The sequence below is a fragment of the Poecilia formosa genome, unplaced genomic scaffold (assembly GCF_000485575.1).
Source record: "Poecilia formosa unplaced genomic scaffold, Poecilia_formosa-5.1.2 Scaffold2, whole genome shotgun sequence".
NCBI classification, from domain to species: domain Eukaryota; kingdom Metazoa; phylum Chordata; class Actinopteri; order Cyprinodontiformes; family Poeciliidae; genus Poecilia; species Poecilia formosa.
In genome coordinates, this window is record NW_006799941.1 from 663,210 (window position 1) to 677,816 (window position 14,607).

The window sequence follows — 14,607 nt, forward strand, 5'->3', positions numbered from 1 at the left end:
GAAGATATTTTAACACAAAAATTTAAAGCAAATCTCAACATTTAGTGGGCATCATCATCTCTGGAACAGAGCGTGACACGTACAGATGAACATAAATGCAGGTCAGATGTCTGACTAAAGGTTTGGTAACTCACCATCATCAGGCGTAGTGTAGCGTGCAAATTCTCCAAAATACTCCTCGATTTTAGATTTTCCCGCCAAAACCTTCTCAGCTAGAAGATCCTGTTTGTTCAGGAAGAGGATTACCGAAATCGTCCGTAGCCACCTGTGGAGAAAAATTATGAGATCGGGTGTTAGATTAGATGAAAAATGCATTCATAAAAAAATAATGAAGTCATAAGTAATAGTGTCTACAATAACTGTGTAGAGCAACACATTTAAAGAGAGAATATGCTTGTTTTACATTTACTATTTACTGAATCTAGCAACAAAATAAAAAATAAAAAAACCGCTGGACCTGTTGTTCCAAATGTTCTTGAACAGATTGAGCGCTTCCTGCAGTCTGTTGGTATGATTGTCTTCTCTGATCACCATGTTGTAGCTGCTACTTGCTACCACAAAGATGATGGCTGTCACATCTGGACAAGAGTTAAAAAACAGACATTAAGGGAAAAACAAATCATGTTTCTGTTGTCAACCATAATTTCCAAAAACACATTTGTAGCTCAAGTTCAGATATTAGTGTCTGTATGTAATAAAACCATGTCAAACTAAATAGAACATTTTCTATGAATAATAATCTTCATTTTTGTAAAAGCAGTAAAGTTGACATCTAACCATTAAAACACTGGATCCATTTTCGGCGTTCATCCCTCTGACCTCCGACGTCAAACATACTGCGACACACAGGAAGTTAAAATTTCATTTGAACCAGGTGATAATAAAAGCGTGACAGTTGAATAAAGAAGCATTTGTACCATAAATATTACTCAAGTAATTTTTATTGTGACTATAACCTTGATCACCTAATATTTGTGGCAAGCTTAGTTTGAAACTTACTGGAAATTAACTTTGTCGATTTGAAACTTGGTTTCAAAGATCCCAGACGTCAGAACTCTGCATCTCAAGAGGTCCTGAAAGAGGAGGAAAAGCAAGCAGCAAATATAGGACACTTTTATTAAACAGTCTTTGTTTTGCGTGAACTGAACTGGTGGAAAAAAAAAAAAAGTTTCCAACAATATCTTTTCCCCTTTGAACAAAAACAAGACCTAAGGTTTTGCAGCTTTACTCAACTGCAGGAAAAAAAGCACGAATGGACAGTTTCTCCTTTTTTTAATGTTATTTTTTATTGCTATGACTATTACCTGTCCGCAAAAAGTAAAACAATAATAAATAAAAAGCAGTAAATAAAAGGCTTCCTCTAAAGTTTTTTTCAGCTTTATTTATTTATTTATTTATTTATTTGCACATTTTTGTGTCAAAAGGCCCAATTCTGTTAATTATGATTGATTATTAAAAGCAATAAAAAGGGTAAAAAAATCCAATTGGTGAATATTTTTTTTACAAATTAGGATGTCTGATTTCAGAGCAATGACCTCGTTTCAGATCTGCTCTTAAATTTGTCTAAGTTGTGGATGTTGCTGCGTTTTGACATATTTTTGCCCACCTCTTGTGGTCAGAAAGGGTTTCTAATTGATTGCTTGATTTCACAGATATGGCAAACAACAGATCTGGACTAAAAACTGACATATAAATGTGGTTGATTGATAAATGTATTATTTAATAATGGGAGTGAATACCTTTTCAACACTCGACCAGGTTGTTTCAGGCTTTCCTCCACTTATTAAATGGGAATAGTTTTTTTTTTTTGTTTGTTTTGTTTTGGAGGTTGAAATGGTCTGATAAAGATTTATTCAATAATCTGAAACATTTAAGTGTGACAAAATAAAAAACAAAGAATAAATCTGTACTTGTTCACCACTAAGCAATAAGCAAGTGACAGTAAGGGGAAGTGAAGTTATTAGTAATGAAAATGAATGAACAAAGTAGCACACAACAGTGAGCAAGTGGAGCTAGTGTGCTCAGAACCCGTGCACACAAAATAAAGCAACTAATTAAATAACTCTTTTCCTCGTTGAGTTCTGTAAACAAGTTGCATGATTGATGTTTGTGGAAAATCTGGTAGATGTTACCTGATCCGTGGGGGTGTAGTCGTTCTGCCTCACCACATCAATCCTGTCTAAGAAGCTGCAAACAGAACAAATAAAAACAATCAGAACTGAACTTTTACACAAACCCATTGACACACAAAGGCAGCTGTGCATGTTTCTATGATTACAATTCCCCACATGTCCTGCTAATGCACGACCAACACGTACAAAGTCTGTGTACAGTCAATAGGGAAAGCATGAGAAGGATTGGAGCGGCTGTGACTGAACGGCCACAAGGGGGCGCTGTGTTTGAAGCTGCTGTGAGATCAGAGGCAGCCAGTCTGAGTCACCAGCAGCCGTTGGCTCTGTCAGACCAGAGGAGCCTCGTCAATGGAGCTGCTGTAGTAGTACAGGAGTACAGGAGGAGGAGTGTGGATCTGTGTACGCGCATGTGTGTGTGTGTGTGTGGAATCGGCTATGTGTGGGTGGGTATGCAGGCCCACAGCACATTCAGATTTGCAGACTGCCCACCCAAAGGCATGTTAATTGTTTTGCTGCACTGAGTGATAGCGCTGCCACTTTTCAAGGTGCGAGTCGCTCTCGCGCTTTCTGGATGGCTGAATCAGAGTCAGCTGCTTTGAGGTGTTTGCTCCATCGAGTCAGGGCCGGGAAGGGAGTGAGGAAACACTGAGGTCAGTTCAGATATACTGAGAGGAAATCTTTAAACTGTTGTGGCAACAAACTCCCCTCCTAAAAAAAAAATCAGTGTGCAAAGAATCAATCAACAGGCTACCAAACTGCCTGTGTGTGTTTTAGAGGAATCATTTACAGGCAAAGTGAGGTAAATGCAATAATGCACAGCAGCGAGGAGAATATACTATTATATATAGGAAGGACTACTCCGTCTTTCTCATATATGATTTTTTGTTAAAATCTATATAAAAAAAATATATATATATAATGAAAGGAATAAGTCAAATTCAGCAACAATAATTTAAGGAACAAGGTACTCAGACATACAGTCTGCACGTTTACATGTCTGAAGTTCCAAGAAGTTTCAAGTTTACACTGAAGTTTGGCCATCATGCAGAGGTGTGCTTCTCAACTAGCTGTAATGTCACACTTCATGAAGATGAAAAACATCAACATTTCAGGAAAGACACGCGATAACGGATAACAAAAAGCTGAAGTAGTAACTTGAATCAAAAGAATTAAACAATAGCATTAAAAATACAGTAGAGTTCTAAGAAAAAATACAAATGTATTAACCCTTGGAAGCTGCTCGGGTCTGTGGGACCAGTTTTTACTTTTATTGTAGCAAGGAAAATACAAGTTCCAGTTTTTTCAAACAGACTCATTCCGATATTTTCTGCAAAGAACATAATTCGGAAAAAAAATTTGATGACCGCCACCACGTTACGGAGTGAAAGCTTCTTCAATCACCACGGAGGCTCAGATGTCTTTTGCTGAACATTTCTGGATAGGTGTTTTGTTGTTTGTTTGTTGTTTTTTTTTTACAAAAAATGGTGACAGCTGATAACGGCAACAGCTGTTCGTAACCTAGCAACCGACTTTGTTGCTAGGTTAAAATAAAAGACTTCCTCTATCCAAATAAATCATGCCTCACACTTAAATATGTTTCACTTCACCCTTTGTAGTTTTATAGAATAATGTTAAAATCAGTTAATAATCATCATCATGTAAATTATACTTAACGTATAACTATAAAGAAGTCACAACACCAAACAAACCTCCTACACATTTACATTACACTCAGGATGTCCAGGTAACAAACCCAGACCTGATAAAAATGTGCACCTTCATGCCTGTTTGTGTGTGGGGGTGTGTGTTTGTGAGAAGAGGGGAAAGGGTTCGTGTGTGTGTTTATAGTGGATCATTATAACCATTTTCACCAATATGGGGAGGTCATTCATAGAAACAGAGAACATTTTTCCTGATCTTAATTTCTTTCAATTGTACTGAGCTCTACTAGTTAGGTTTGAGGTAAAGTATGAACAAAGTTTTTGGTAAAGGTTAGGGTTAGGAATATACTTGTATGGGGTTAGGAGGTTATGGAGAATGTCTGGGTTTGGCATAAATGCAGTTGCTACAATGAATGGAAGTCTGTGCAAAGTCCTTGGACTAAGAGGGGTGCAAGGATGTTTGTGTGAATTTTGTGTTACTGCAAAATAACATTAAAACACTGTTGCAACATGCAGCTGCCAGATGCTTCATTACAGACAAATGCCCATTCTTAGCCAACTTGGTGCCTGTATGCATGCAACTTGTGCTCTGCTTGGTTGAAATTTCAAATAAAGATACAGAAAAGATTTTAAAAAAAAGGTTATCAAAAAACCTTACAGATTAATTTAAAGATAAGCATACATGTTCACTTATATTGAATCGAAATGTGGTCCTTTTTAAAATGCACGTTTTTGTCATACAGCAAACATGAGTGATATTTTTCTTAAAATGTTTTCTTTAAAATTTAAAACGCAGAAAACAGTCAAATTTGCTGTTTATATAGATGTAATTGAAGTGAACATGTTTTTGTATTTTTATGTAAAAAGCTTTCTTTGTGTTGAATTTGAACAGTAAAATTCAGCGGGTCCACCAGACCAACAAACAGTGGCTGTGCAACCAAAATATGAAAACCTTACAGGGATTAATGAGTGATGCATCAGTCGATCAACCAGTGATAAAAAACAAAAAGTTCTTTAATCATCTGCAAAATCTTAACCAGTTCATTTAAAAAAGAATCAGAAATGAACAAAATCACAATCAGCAAATTAAATAGAAAGACAGAAATCAATATTGGCCATTTAATTTCATGATTGGTGCATCTCTCTAATAATAAATGCTTTAAGTGAGACAATGTGCTAATTAGGTAACAGTTTGCTTACAGTGTTTGTGCTGCTGCCTAATTCATTGAAATATACACTGCTCAAAAAAATAAAGGGAACACTCTAACACATCCTAGATCTGAATGAATGAAATATTCTCATCGAATACAAAGTTGAATGTGCTGACAACAAAATCACACAAAAATCATCAATGCAAATCAAATTTATTAACCAATGGAGGCCTGGATTTGGAGCTACACACAAAATTAAAGTGAAATGTTCCCTTTATTTTTTTGAGCAGTATACTTCTGTTTTATTTGTCTTTGGGCTTATATATTTTAAATAAACACATATTTTCCTATGGTAAAATTAAAGCCCTTTTCAAACGTTTCCCTCAGCACACTTCAGAGATAAAAACGGAAAAATATTCACTAAAAACAGCAGCTTCTATTCACTACTAAATTATTTCATTTATTACAGTTATTAATGTCTTGTATTTTACATTATACAGCAAGAACAAAGTAAACTAAAATATAAATGTTATCCCTCTCACACACAAATGCACCTGAACAAAACACAAATTTAACAAAATAAATCACCCAATTTCAATAGTTTTCTTTAATGTATAAAGTATAAGACCATCTTTATTTCAATTACACAGATTAATAAGCCGTTTGCTATTAGGAATAATAAATATTTATTACAATGAAACAGTCCAAACAAATACTGTGACGGTAAATGACGTTCCTGCTCAAATTGAGTGCTTAACACAATACACAAAGAATGTTGCAAAGAAAATCTCTAAAATAATGTTCTTGCTAAGTTTTCTGGCATTTGGCAATAGAAATAATTTTGATGAATCTAACCTAAATTAAGAGATGTTTGGTATGATTTAACCTCAGAAAGTAAGGGAAATTGTGTCTTTTTATTAGGTGTATGGAAATCTGGTTTAAACTGTAAATAATGTTTCCAAATTTAAGCTTTCATCAAATGTTGGATTGCACTTTATTACAAAACTATGCCGTTTGAATGTCAAGTACTTAGAAGGATTTTATATAGAAATCATGCACTTCCCAAAATTTAAAAAACAATTGAAATCCAAGCACCTTCAAGAATTTCAAGAACCAGTCGTATGAACTCTGAAAATAAAACCAAAAACTCAATTGGAAGATTTACCCAGATGGTATCAATTTGCAGAGATCACATTTCTGGAAACAGTTTTTACAGTAAAAAGTAGCTCAACAGAGAAAAGAAAAACCTGCAAGAATTAATGATAAAGACGTTTGGAAGAAAAATTGCATTTACTAAAAACAGGCAGCTGACACAGGGAGATTTCCCTCCTTGTTTGACTCTAGACTCGCTGGATTTGTTGACGACTAGAAAGGTGGGAAGGTAGTTTGGAGCTGCCTCCTTGAGATCAGGTATGTAAGCTCCCCTCTGAGATAAGCAGGAATGTGGCAGTCAGGGGTGAAATGTGACATTAGGGCAGCAGGTAACCCACCGAGCAGAGCGGGGAGGGGGTTGGGAATGCGGAAGCTCAAATACTGGACGGGTTACTGGACCAACCATGAGACGGCGAGTTCAGAAAGAGGACGCAACTGAGAGACAGCGGAAGAATAAAAGAGAACAAATGTGCAGAACACACACTAAAGCTGCTTATCAGGCAGTCAGTCAGGTAGCGCTGGCTCTCTGCTCCCACACAGAATTGGAGAACCGTGTGGAGCCGGGCCGCCTCACATCCACCGCCTAATCCCCTGCAATCACCCAACTCTGCCTTCCCCGAACAGTCGCCTCCAGAGCTCCCAGCGACATAAATACGCTGGATGTGACAGAACCTGAACGCCACAGCCGCTCCAATCATGACGGAGTTAACATGGCCTCCTGAGCCAAACTCGTGTTTATACGCGGCTCTGTTCTGAGGCGTCGGCACGCCCAGCACAAACACACCGCTCAGTTTTTAGCAGTTCTCCCTATTAATAGGACAAGTGCCAATAATAACCGTGTCTAGTAAGTTGAACTGAATAAAAGTGGCTGCCCCCAGTAACAGAGAGGTCTGTGGTGTTATGAATAACCTGCCAGGGTTATTCTGGGGTAGCAGACAGGCCGACTTAAACCGTGAAAATACACACAGGCCACTCGTCTGGACAGCAAAAATAGCACAATATTTACAACAAAAGATAACAGCTAGTATTTTAGTCGTTTTGTTGCTAATTTGAAGGTGAGACAGCTGTAAAGGGACTATTTCGTAGAAAGCTAAATTTAAATGCTACACACCTATTTTTAAATGTTCCATGTGCTTTTTTTTTGTCTTATACTTTCTGTTTGTGCTACTGTTTTATAAAAAGTGTATGCAAAAAACTGAAGCTTGAATAATTATAAAAAGAAAACTTACACAGCCATTTTTAAGTTTTTTGTGTTTTTACGTAACTGCTGTCAAAATATTTTCAGAACAGCCGTGTCTTTCGAGTGGATCCACTTTGCATTTTTAAGTTCTGTTTGAATTTTTTACTTCCACATTTGACCAAAACCGCAGAGATCTTTACGTGCTGAAGAGCAGCAGCAGCAGGGAAGCTGAAAACTCTCCCAAAATGCTTTTTTTTAAACTTATTAAAGGAGGAGAATTAGGACTAAGGATTACTCAGGTTATGACCAGACCATCAGCTCAAGATGGGATTTAACTACTCTGTACTGCTGCTGTTGGCCAACACACTGCTTTCATGGAAAAACAAAACATTTTCTTAATTTACTACAAAAACGTTAAATCTTTTTTTTTTTTAATAAAAAGAGTTGCTTTTGTAAAACCAAACTGCATAAGAAAAGGTTAACTAATTTTTTTTTTATGTCATCTCAAGGAAACTATTAGTAGAAATTACGGAAAACCATTTTAATTACATTCAAAAATGTACCTTCTTGTAATTTTATTAAACAAAGTTTCTCTCGGAGTGTATGATTCAGCGTGACACAAGCGCGGAACATCTGGAAGACGTTGCCGGATCCGAGCTGCTGCGCGGTCCGCTGTGTGACAAGCAGGCCGACTCACACACAGGCAGGCAGGCAGGCAGGAAGGTTCGCGGGCAGGACCGAGTCCGTAAAAAGCTCCTCTTTCCACATCTGCCCCAAACTATTTACATTTTCTGGCTTTTTAAAAGTTCAACAAGGCATCGCTTAAATATTTGCAGCATTTCCCTCCGAAAAACAAAAGAGTTTAATTTGTTTCACAATACTTCTGTCAACTACAATGAGCTGAATTAGCTTGTTGCATGTTTCTTAGTCTAGCTGTTTATTTAACTGGTTGACTTATTCATTGTGTACCGTTTACTTTTTTGAATTACAGACTAAGCTAAGATGGTTTTAAATCCAACAAAACACATAGGATTTCTTGTGGAATATATATCACATGACATTAGAGGTTTAATTATTGTCCAGTCATCATCTATGCTATTTCTTTGAAAAACCAAAAAGTTAAAATGGGAATTAATCTATAGTACAATTTGTTCACTTTATTTCTAATCTGTAATGGATTTAATTTCTTCCTATTTTTAAACATATTTACTATCAATACTTGATAGCAGAGACATGGATAATAATTGACAAAAAAATATAAGAAGTTTATGTCCTTAAAAACTAAAAGGCTTTCAAACTTGGTATGCTCCAAAAACACACATTTCTGCACAGATCAAAACTAAAACGCATGTCTCCAGAGCGTCAAGTCCGGTCAGAAAACGGTCTTGGCGCTTCCTCTAGGAGTGGGGAGAAAAGAGTGAGCACGGCCCGACGAGGGGAGCGATTCCAGGGGCTTTACGGTCTCTTTGTTCATTAACGCCTCAACCTGCGAGGCGACGCAAGCAAAGGCTTCACCAGCCGACCCCGATTCTCACACACAAAACGTATCCTGTGAAAGGGAGAGCGGGAGAAAGACGGGGAAAGAAAGGAGAGAGAAGGCTGTGTCTGACATTACAGCGCTGCTCCAAAAATAGCTCCCTGGCGCCCTGGCCTCCAGCTTGGTTGTCATGGTGACAGAACCACAGGCGCTAAAAATAGAAACAGCTCCAAATCCTGTGCAGCTGGAGAGAGACAGACAGAGAGAGAGAGAGACAGAAAGAAAGATAAAAAGAAGGAGGAGGAAAAGACCAAGCTACAGAGGAGGGAGACGAGAAGAAGAAAGAAAAGAAAGAAGCAGGGACAGGAGAGAGAGAAAGAGACAGAGGAGGAAATACAGCAAGAAACAACGAGGTACAGAGAGAGAACCATGCCTGGAATGGAGTGGGTTAGCGAGAAGAGAAAAAGAGCACAAGATGTATGAGGGGGGGAAAAAAACATCAAAAAGATTTAATGTACGTCTGAAAATTAGAAAAAGAAAGCTAAGAGTAACGGAGAGCGATGAGAAACTAAAAATAACTAGAAATAAGATGTGAAACATGAAAAAAATGAAGGACAAACATAAACTCGCAACATTTTTAAAAAAGAGATGAAAAGAAGTAAAGATGGAAAGATTAAAGAAGTACACAAAATAAAATCAAAATAAAAAAAACCTGAAATTTGGTAACATACAAGAATAATTAATATATGTTTGAAAATTAACAGCAAGTTAGGAAATAACACTAGAAAAAGCTAAAGTGAATTAACGGAAAGCCAAGAATAACAAAGCAACTGCGGAAGGAATAGGCCGGGACAGCAGCGCCGCGGCGAAACTATGGCAGAAAAGTTTCCAAAAGTGTTCGCCTCCAACATCTCCACGCTCAACTCTACTTCTGCTCCGCATCTGCTAACACCGTCACGTCTCTCAAACACACCTGAGCTTATTACACAGCTACGCCGCGCCAACTTCAGCTGCGGTCCCATCCCCACGAGTCAGAGACTCAACACGTCCATTTTCTGTCCCACCGCATGCAGCTGTGAGGGAGGGAACCAGCGGGGAGGAAGGACAGAGCGGAGAGGAGAAGAGGGACATCGGAGGGGGAAACGCCGACAGCGCGTTGCCGTCGCGACACGACTGCAATGAGCAGATAGCTAACTGAGCCAAGACGCTCCAACAGCGTCCAAACCCAGCTAAGAATAATTCCTCCTTTTCTTCAAGCTCCAAAAAACTTTAATAAAACAAAAATGTTGCACTTAAACATTTTTTTAACTATACTATTATAACAAGATCAAAAGCAAAATGAAATAAAACCATTTTCTGTTAAAGTTCATAACTACAAATTATTTTAGTCTTAGAAAGCTTTTTTTTTTATTTAAAAATAATTTATTTCAGCGCACAATAAATTAAATACATAAGCAAGTCAGAATGATTTAATAGTTTATAGTGTTTGTCCCGCGTATTCTGGTGTTTTTATACATCTAGATTAAACTGAATAATCTAAAATGTCATCCTAGTTTTATTTTCATTTTTTAGTTTATTATGTGAAACAAAGAGTTTTCAGAGTTATTTTATATAATTAAGCAAATTTCAGTTTAGTTAGTGTCAACAAATGAATGAAGACACATTTTATCCATATCTATTCTATAATCATTTTTTGTGTTGGATGGTTTTTTTTTATTTTGTGGGTTTCTTGTTTTTAATTCTGTATCGCACTTTGAGCTGCTCTTAGTGTGAAGGGTACTTTATAAATAAAATTGACTTATTTCCTACTAAATAACTGCACATGAGCAGTATGCATTTTTAATGCTCGAGTGTCAGAAGTGACTCCTGGCCAAATTGAGCCTCTGAGGCTACACTAATTATTGTAAATTCATCTATTTTTATTTGAGCCCCATATTTAAAGTGCAAGCCTATTATGAACCAATGTTTTCAGAAGTATTTAATATATAATCATATTAAAGTGTTTCTACATCAACATGTTCACTAAAGTTCTCTAACAAACCTTCACCATACAGACACTGATACTACAGACAGGTGGACTGCATTTACTAATGAGGATACTTCTGAAGGCTTTAGTTGCTATGGATTATTGTGACAACAGTAAATCAAAACGATAAATGGTAATACAATAAATGCCCAATCCTATTCTGAATTTTATTTAATGGGATCAGAGTAAAGTCCACAAAAATGATAGATGAATGTCACCGTTTTGAAAATTTGCAACAAAAAAATATATATATTTGAAAACATAATCTTATTTTCACCTCTTTGTTATGTGGTACTTTGTGTCAGCCGATCACATAAAATCTCAATAAAGCACATATATACCAAGAAGGGGTCTGAATACTTTTGCATATACTGTGTTTGTATACTTTAAAAGCCAAATCCAAAGATAGGGACAAGATGTGTTTAAAGGTTGCCCCTTTTGTCTTATGCTAATGATTCTCAAAACCCATCAGGTAAACATGGTGACACTCTCCCAGAGAATAAAATGGCTCAGTGTTTTGTGCAGCTTTGTCTGCCGCTCCTCCAAATATATCTCCTGTCTGCGGCAGGTCAGCAGCATCCCATGATGCGCTTGCTTTTCAAAAGCTCCTTCAGGCCCCCATGTGCTAGCATTTATTTCCTTTGTTTGCATCTCACTCCAGCCACAAATGTCTTCCCTTTCTCCTCATTTAAAAAAAGAACAGCTCAGAATTTGGCTATGAAGCAGTCAGGGAGAAATGAACGAGAAAGATTGATGACATCGCACAAAAGAGACGTGCAGTCAGGTTTGACTGAAAACAGAGGCGGCACGTCTGGCACCGTCTCAAGTTAACTAAATCTGCCAACCAGCGAATCATGCTCACGAGGTGAAACATCATTAGGACTTGCTTTTTTATTCCAACAAGCTAAGAAAAACTAATACGTGCTGGGGATTTTACAAATCTCATGACGAGGAATACTCTCATTTCTAAAGCCACGATTGCCATTTTCTACAGGCAATGCTGATGCCTTATTCATATTTTCTGAAAGCTAAAGAAAATGTAAAAAGCTTTTTTTTTTACACAAGAAGACATGAACTTTATTGAGTAAAAGCACAGAGACTGTTCTGGTCAGAGATTGACTTCCAATCAGGCCTCGTTTCGGAGTTAAAACAAACCCGTGCCTCAGTTTTGTCACTCTCTTTGGACCTTGGATGTGAACTGCCTACAGTGACAGCAACTGAACTCAACACATCCTCGTGAAATCAAGGGCAACACCATCCTTGCAACAACACCATTCAAGATGATGCCATATAAAATGGCTTGCTACAGAAAAAAAATCATAAAAATCAACAGGATCACACAAGAGGATGACTGAGCAAAAAGGCAGCCAGGGAAGCTTCACTGACTTCTTCTTCATCACACAGATGAAAAAGGCTTGGCCCCCTTTCACTTTTTTCTTTTTTCCCGTTTTTTTATTATAGCATAAAGTGGGCGATGTCATTCGCCTTTTATAAACAAAGAAAAGGAGGTTGGGGGGATGACTTTGTCCGGTGCTGATTCAGGGTTGACATTTCCATTTAATGCTAACAACCTTCATCAATAATGCTGAAGTTGTCTCCCTCCTAACACACTCGCTCATTCTTTCTCCTTCTGCAGCCTGCCTGGGTTAAAAATAGCTCTTCCCTCTCTTTTTCTCCGCTTCTCCGTTTACATAAGCATACGGAGGGGGGAGGGGAGCACTTCCGGTCTGGCCACCCAGCCCAGCATCTGATCCATAACGAGGAGAGGAGAGAGGAGAAGAAGAGTACAGAAGAGAAGGAACGAGGAGGAGAGAGGACATGAGAGGAGAGTCTGATTATTACCTGCTTTTCAGTCCTTTGCTCTTGTCAACTGCCCTAAAACCTCTCAGCTGTCACATCTCTGAAGGCCAGTAAACAGTAAACCAACAGACACCTGTAGCCAAGCATGCAACATGTCAGGGACAAACACACAAACATGCATTTTTTCCCCAAGTCTAATGCTACGTTCACACAGGCTAATGCGACTCAACCCGCTGTTTCACTAGTGATGCACCGATCCACTATTTTCCACTTCTGATACCGATGCAAATATCTGCAGTCAACAGCTGCATTGATTTAAAACATTTCTTTTCTTTTTTGTTAAACAGACATAAATGTAATGAATGACAAATTTCTGTGACAATTCAGCACCAGTACACACTTAAATATACCAACAGCTTCATAAGCTCGTATATCATGTATAAACAACTTTAACTTGTTCAGTCAATTCACTTAGAATTGACTGAACTGAATAAATAATAAAGAAACTTTCAAGGTTTATTAATTCCAAAGGCTCAAACTAGCAATGCATCTTCCAGCTACTTAAGTAAAATTTCCCAAAGAACTGAATATTAGAGCTGGTGAATATGGTGGAAAATATTTAATTTAACTGTAAATTACATTGCTGGTAATTTATCCATATTTTCCACTCAGGGCTCTTTCTTTCGTAATCCTAATGAAGGCAACAAGCTAAAATGCATCGATTTGCTAATAAAGTTTGTTCCCCCAGTATTTTGGGCGTGGCTGAAGTTTTCACCTCAACAGGCTTCTTACTCTGTTCTACACAATGTCAACACGACTGAGTTTTGGCATCTCAGCCACTAAAAATGTACATCTGGTGGGTACACTAAGGGAAATTAGAGCCTGAATGCCTTACACTTTAAATATAACATCCTAGCTAATATTAAACCCAAGCAGACCATTGCATTGGCAATATTGTGATGAGGAGGACTCAACTGCGATTCAACATGCCATGCAACTTAAGTTGCTGCCAAATCAAAGTGATTACTTTGTAATTTATTCAGCATCACTGAATAAATTTAGCATTTTAGCATTGGGGCATTTTTAGGATTTTGCCTCCAACAACAGCAGCAAAGTTGAAAAGCACAAATTTTGACATCTTACCATTTGATTAAAGTAAAAGGACAAAACACGAAATGCTAAATGTTCACTTCTGTAATCAGGTGAGCTTGGACAGCTTTTTGAAGTAAATAGAGATCCTCTTATTGAGCTACTGGCAAAATCCCTTCATCCATCCCTTCCAATTCTAAAATGAATAATAAAAGCTCAGGGAGAAAGGAGAAACAAGATATGCAAAAGACAGACATTTACTAAAATAAATATTCGAAGATTAATCTTTCAATAAAAAAGATTTTTTAAAATTGGTCATAAAAACCGACTGGTGCATCTCAAGTTTTAGTTCAGGTAATGTCATCTGATCGGTTCAGGTCATCCCTACTGCGTGACAAATTCAGCAATTTCCTTTGCAGCAGACACATACTTCCTTTAAGGACCAACTAAACAAGTCTGTAGTCTAAAATAAAAAAGAAATTGCCAACTAATATCTACAAAATATGAATGAATTATTGAACTGGAAGTCAAGTGAAGCCAAGTTGCATCACTCAGCAGAAAGACAGATGTTTATATGTTTTCAATATTACTGAAGTAAATGCTAAACCAACTCAAATAAAGAAGTGCAATACATCGCTCACCAAAATAACTGTGTTCTTTAAACGTATGCCATAGTACAGCACAGAATCACACAGACACTAGCAGGAAACAAGAGCATTTTTCAAACTCTTCTCTGCACACACACACTACTACGCTTCATCATTTCAAACTAAAAATGTTCAGGTTATACAACACGCTCGTATGATGCCAGTCTTACTGTCAACAACCTGAAACCATGCAGCATGAACTCGTCCGCTACATGATAGAAAAATGTAACTCGTTTGCCAGCAAATAAGTGCAGCGCAGCATACAGCAGTGAGGAAGCTGAAAATGCTTTCA

The 14,607-nt window shown here is 37.5% G+C and overlaps 1 protein-coding gene across 3 annotated transcripts in view; it reads right to left on the reverse strand.

Moving 5' to 3' along the window:
• Positions 1-14,607, reverse strand: part of LOC103135537 (guanine nucleotide-binding protein G(s) subunit alpha-like) — a 33,579-nt gene that overhangs the window by 2,683 nt on the left and 16,289 nt on the right. For all 3 annotated transcript variants that reach the window (XM_016669886.1, XM_016669876.1, XM_007548329.2), the window contains 5 exons: positions 2,133-2,187; positions 1,000-1,073; positions 778-836; positions 458-578; positions 135-265 (listed from right to left, as the gene is read on the reverse strand). In XM_016669886.1, the coding sequence (XP_016525372.1) occupies positions 135-265; positions 458-578; positions 778-836; positions 1,000-1,073; positions 2,133-2,187 (440 nt within the window). The remainder of the gene's footprint in view (positions 1-134; positions 266-457; positions 579-777; positions 837-999; positions 1,074-2,132; positions 2,188-14,607) is intronic.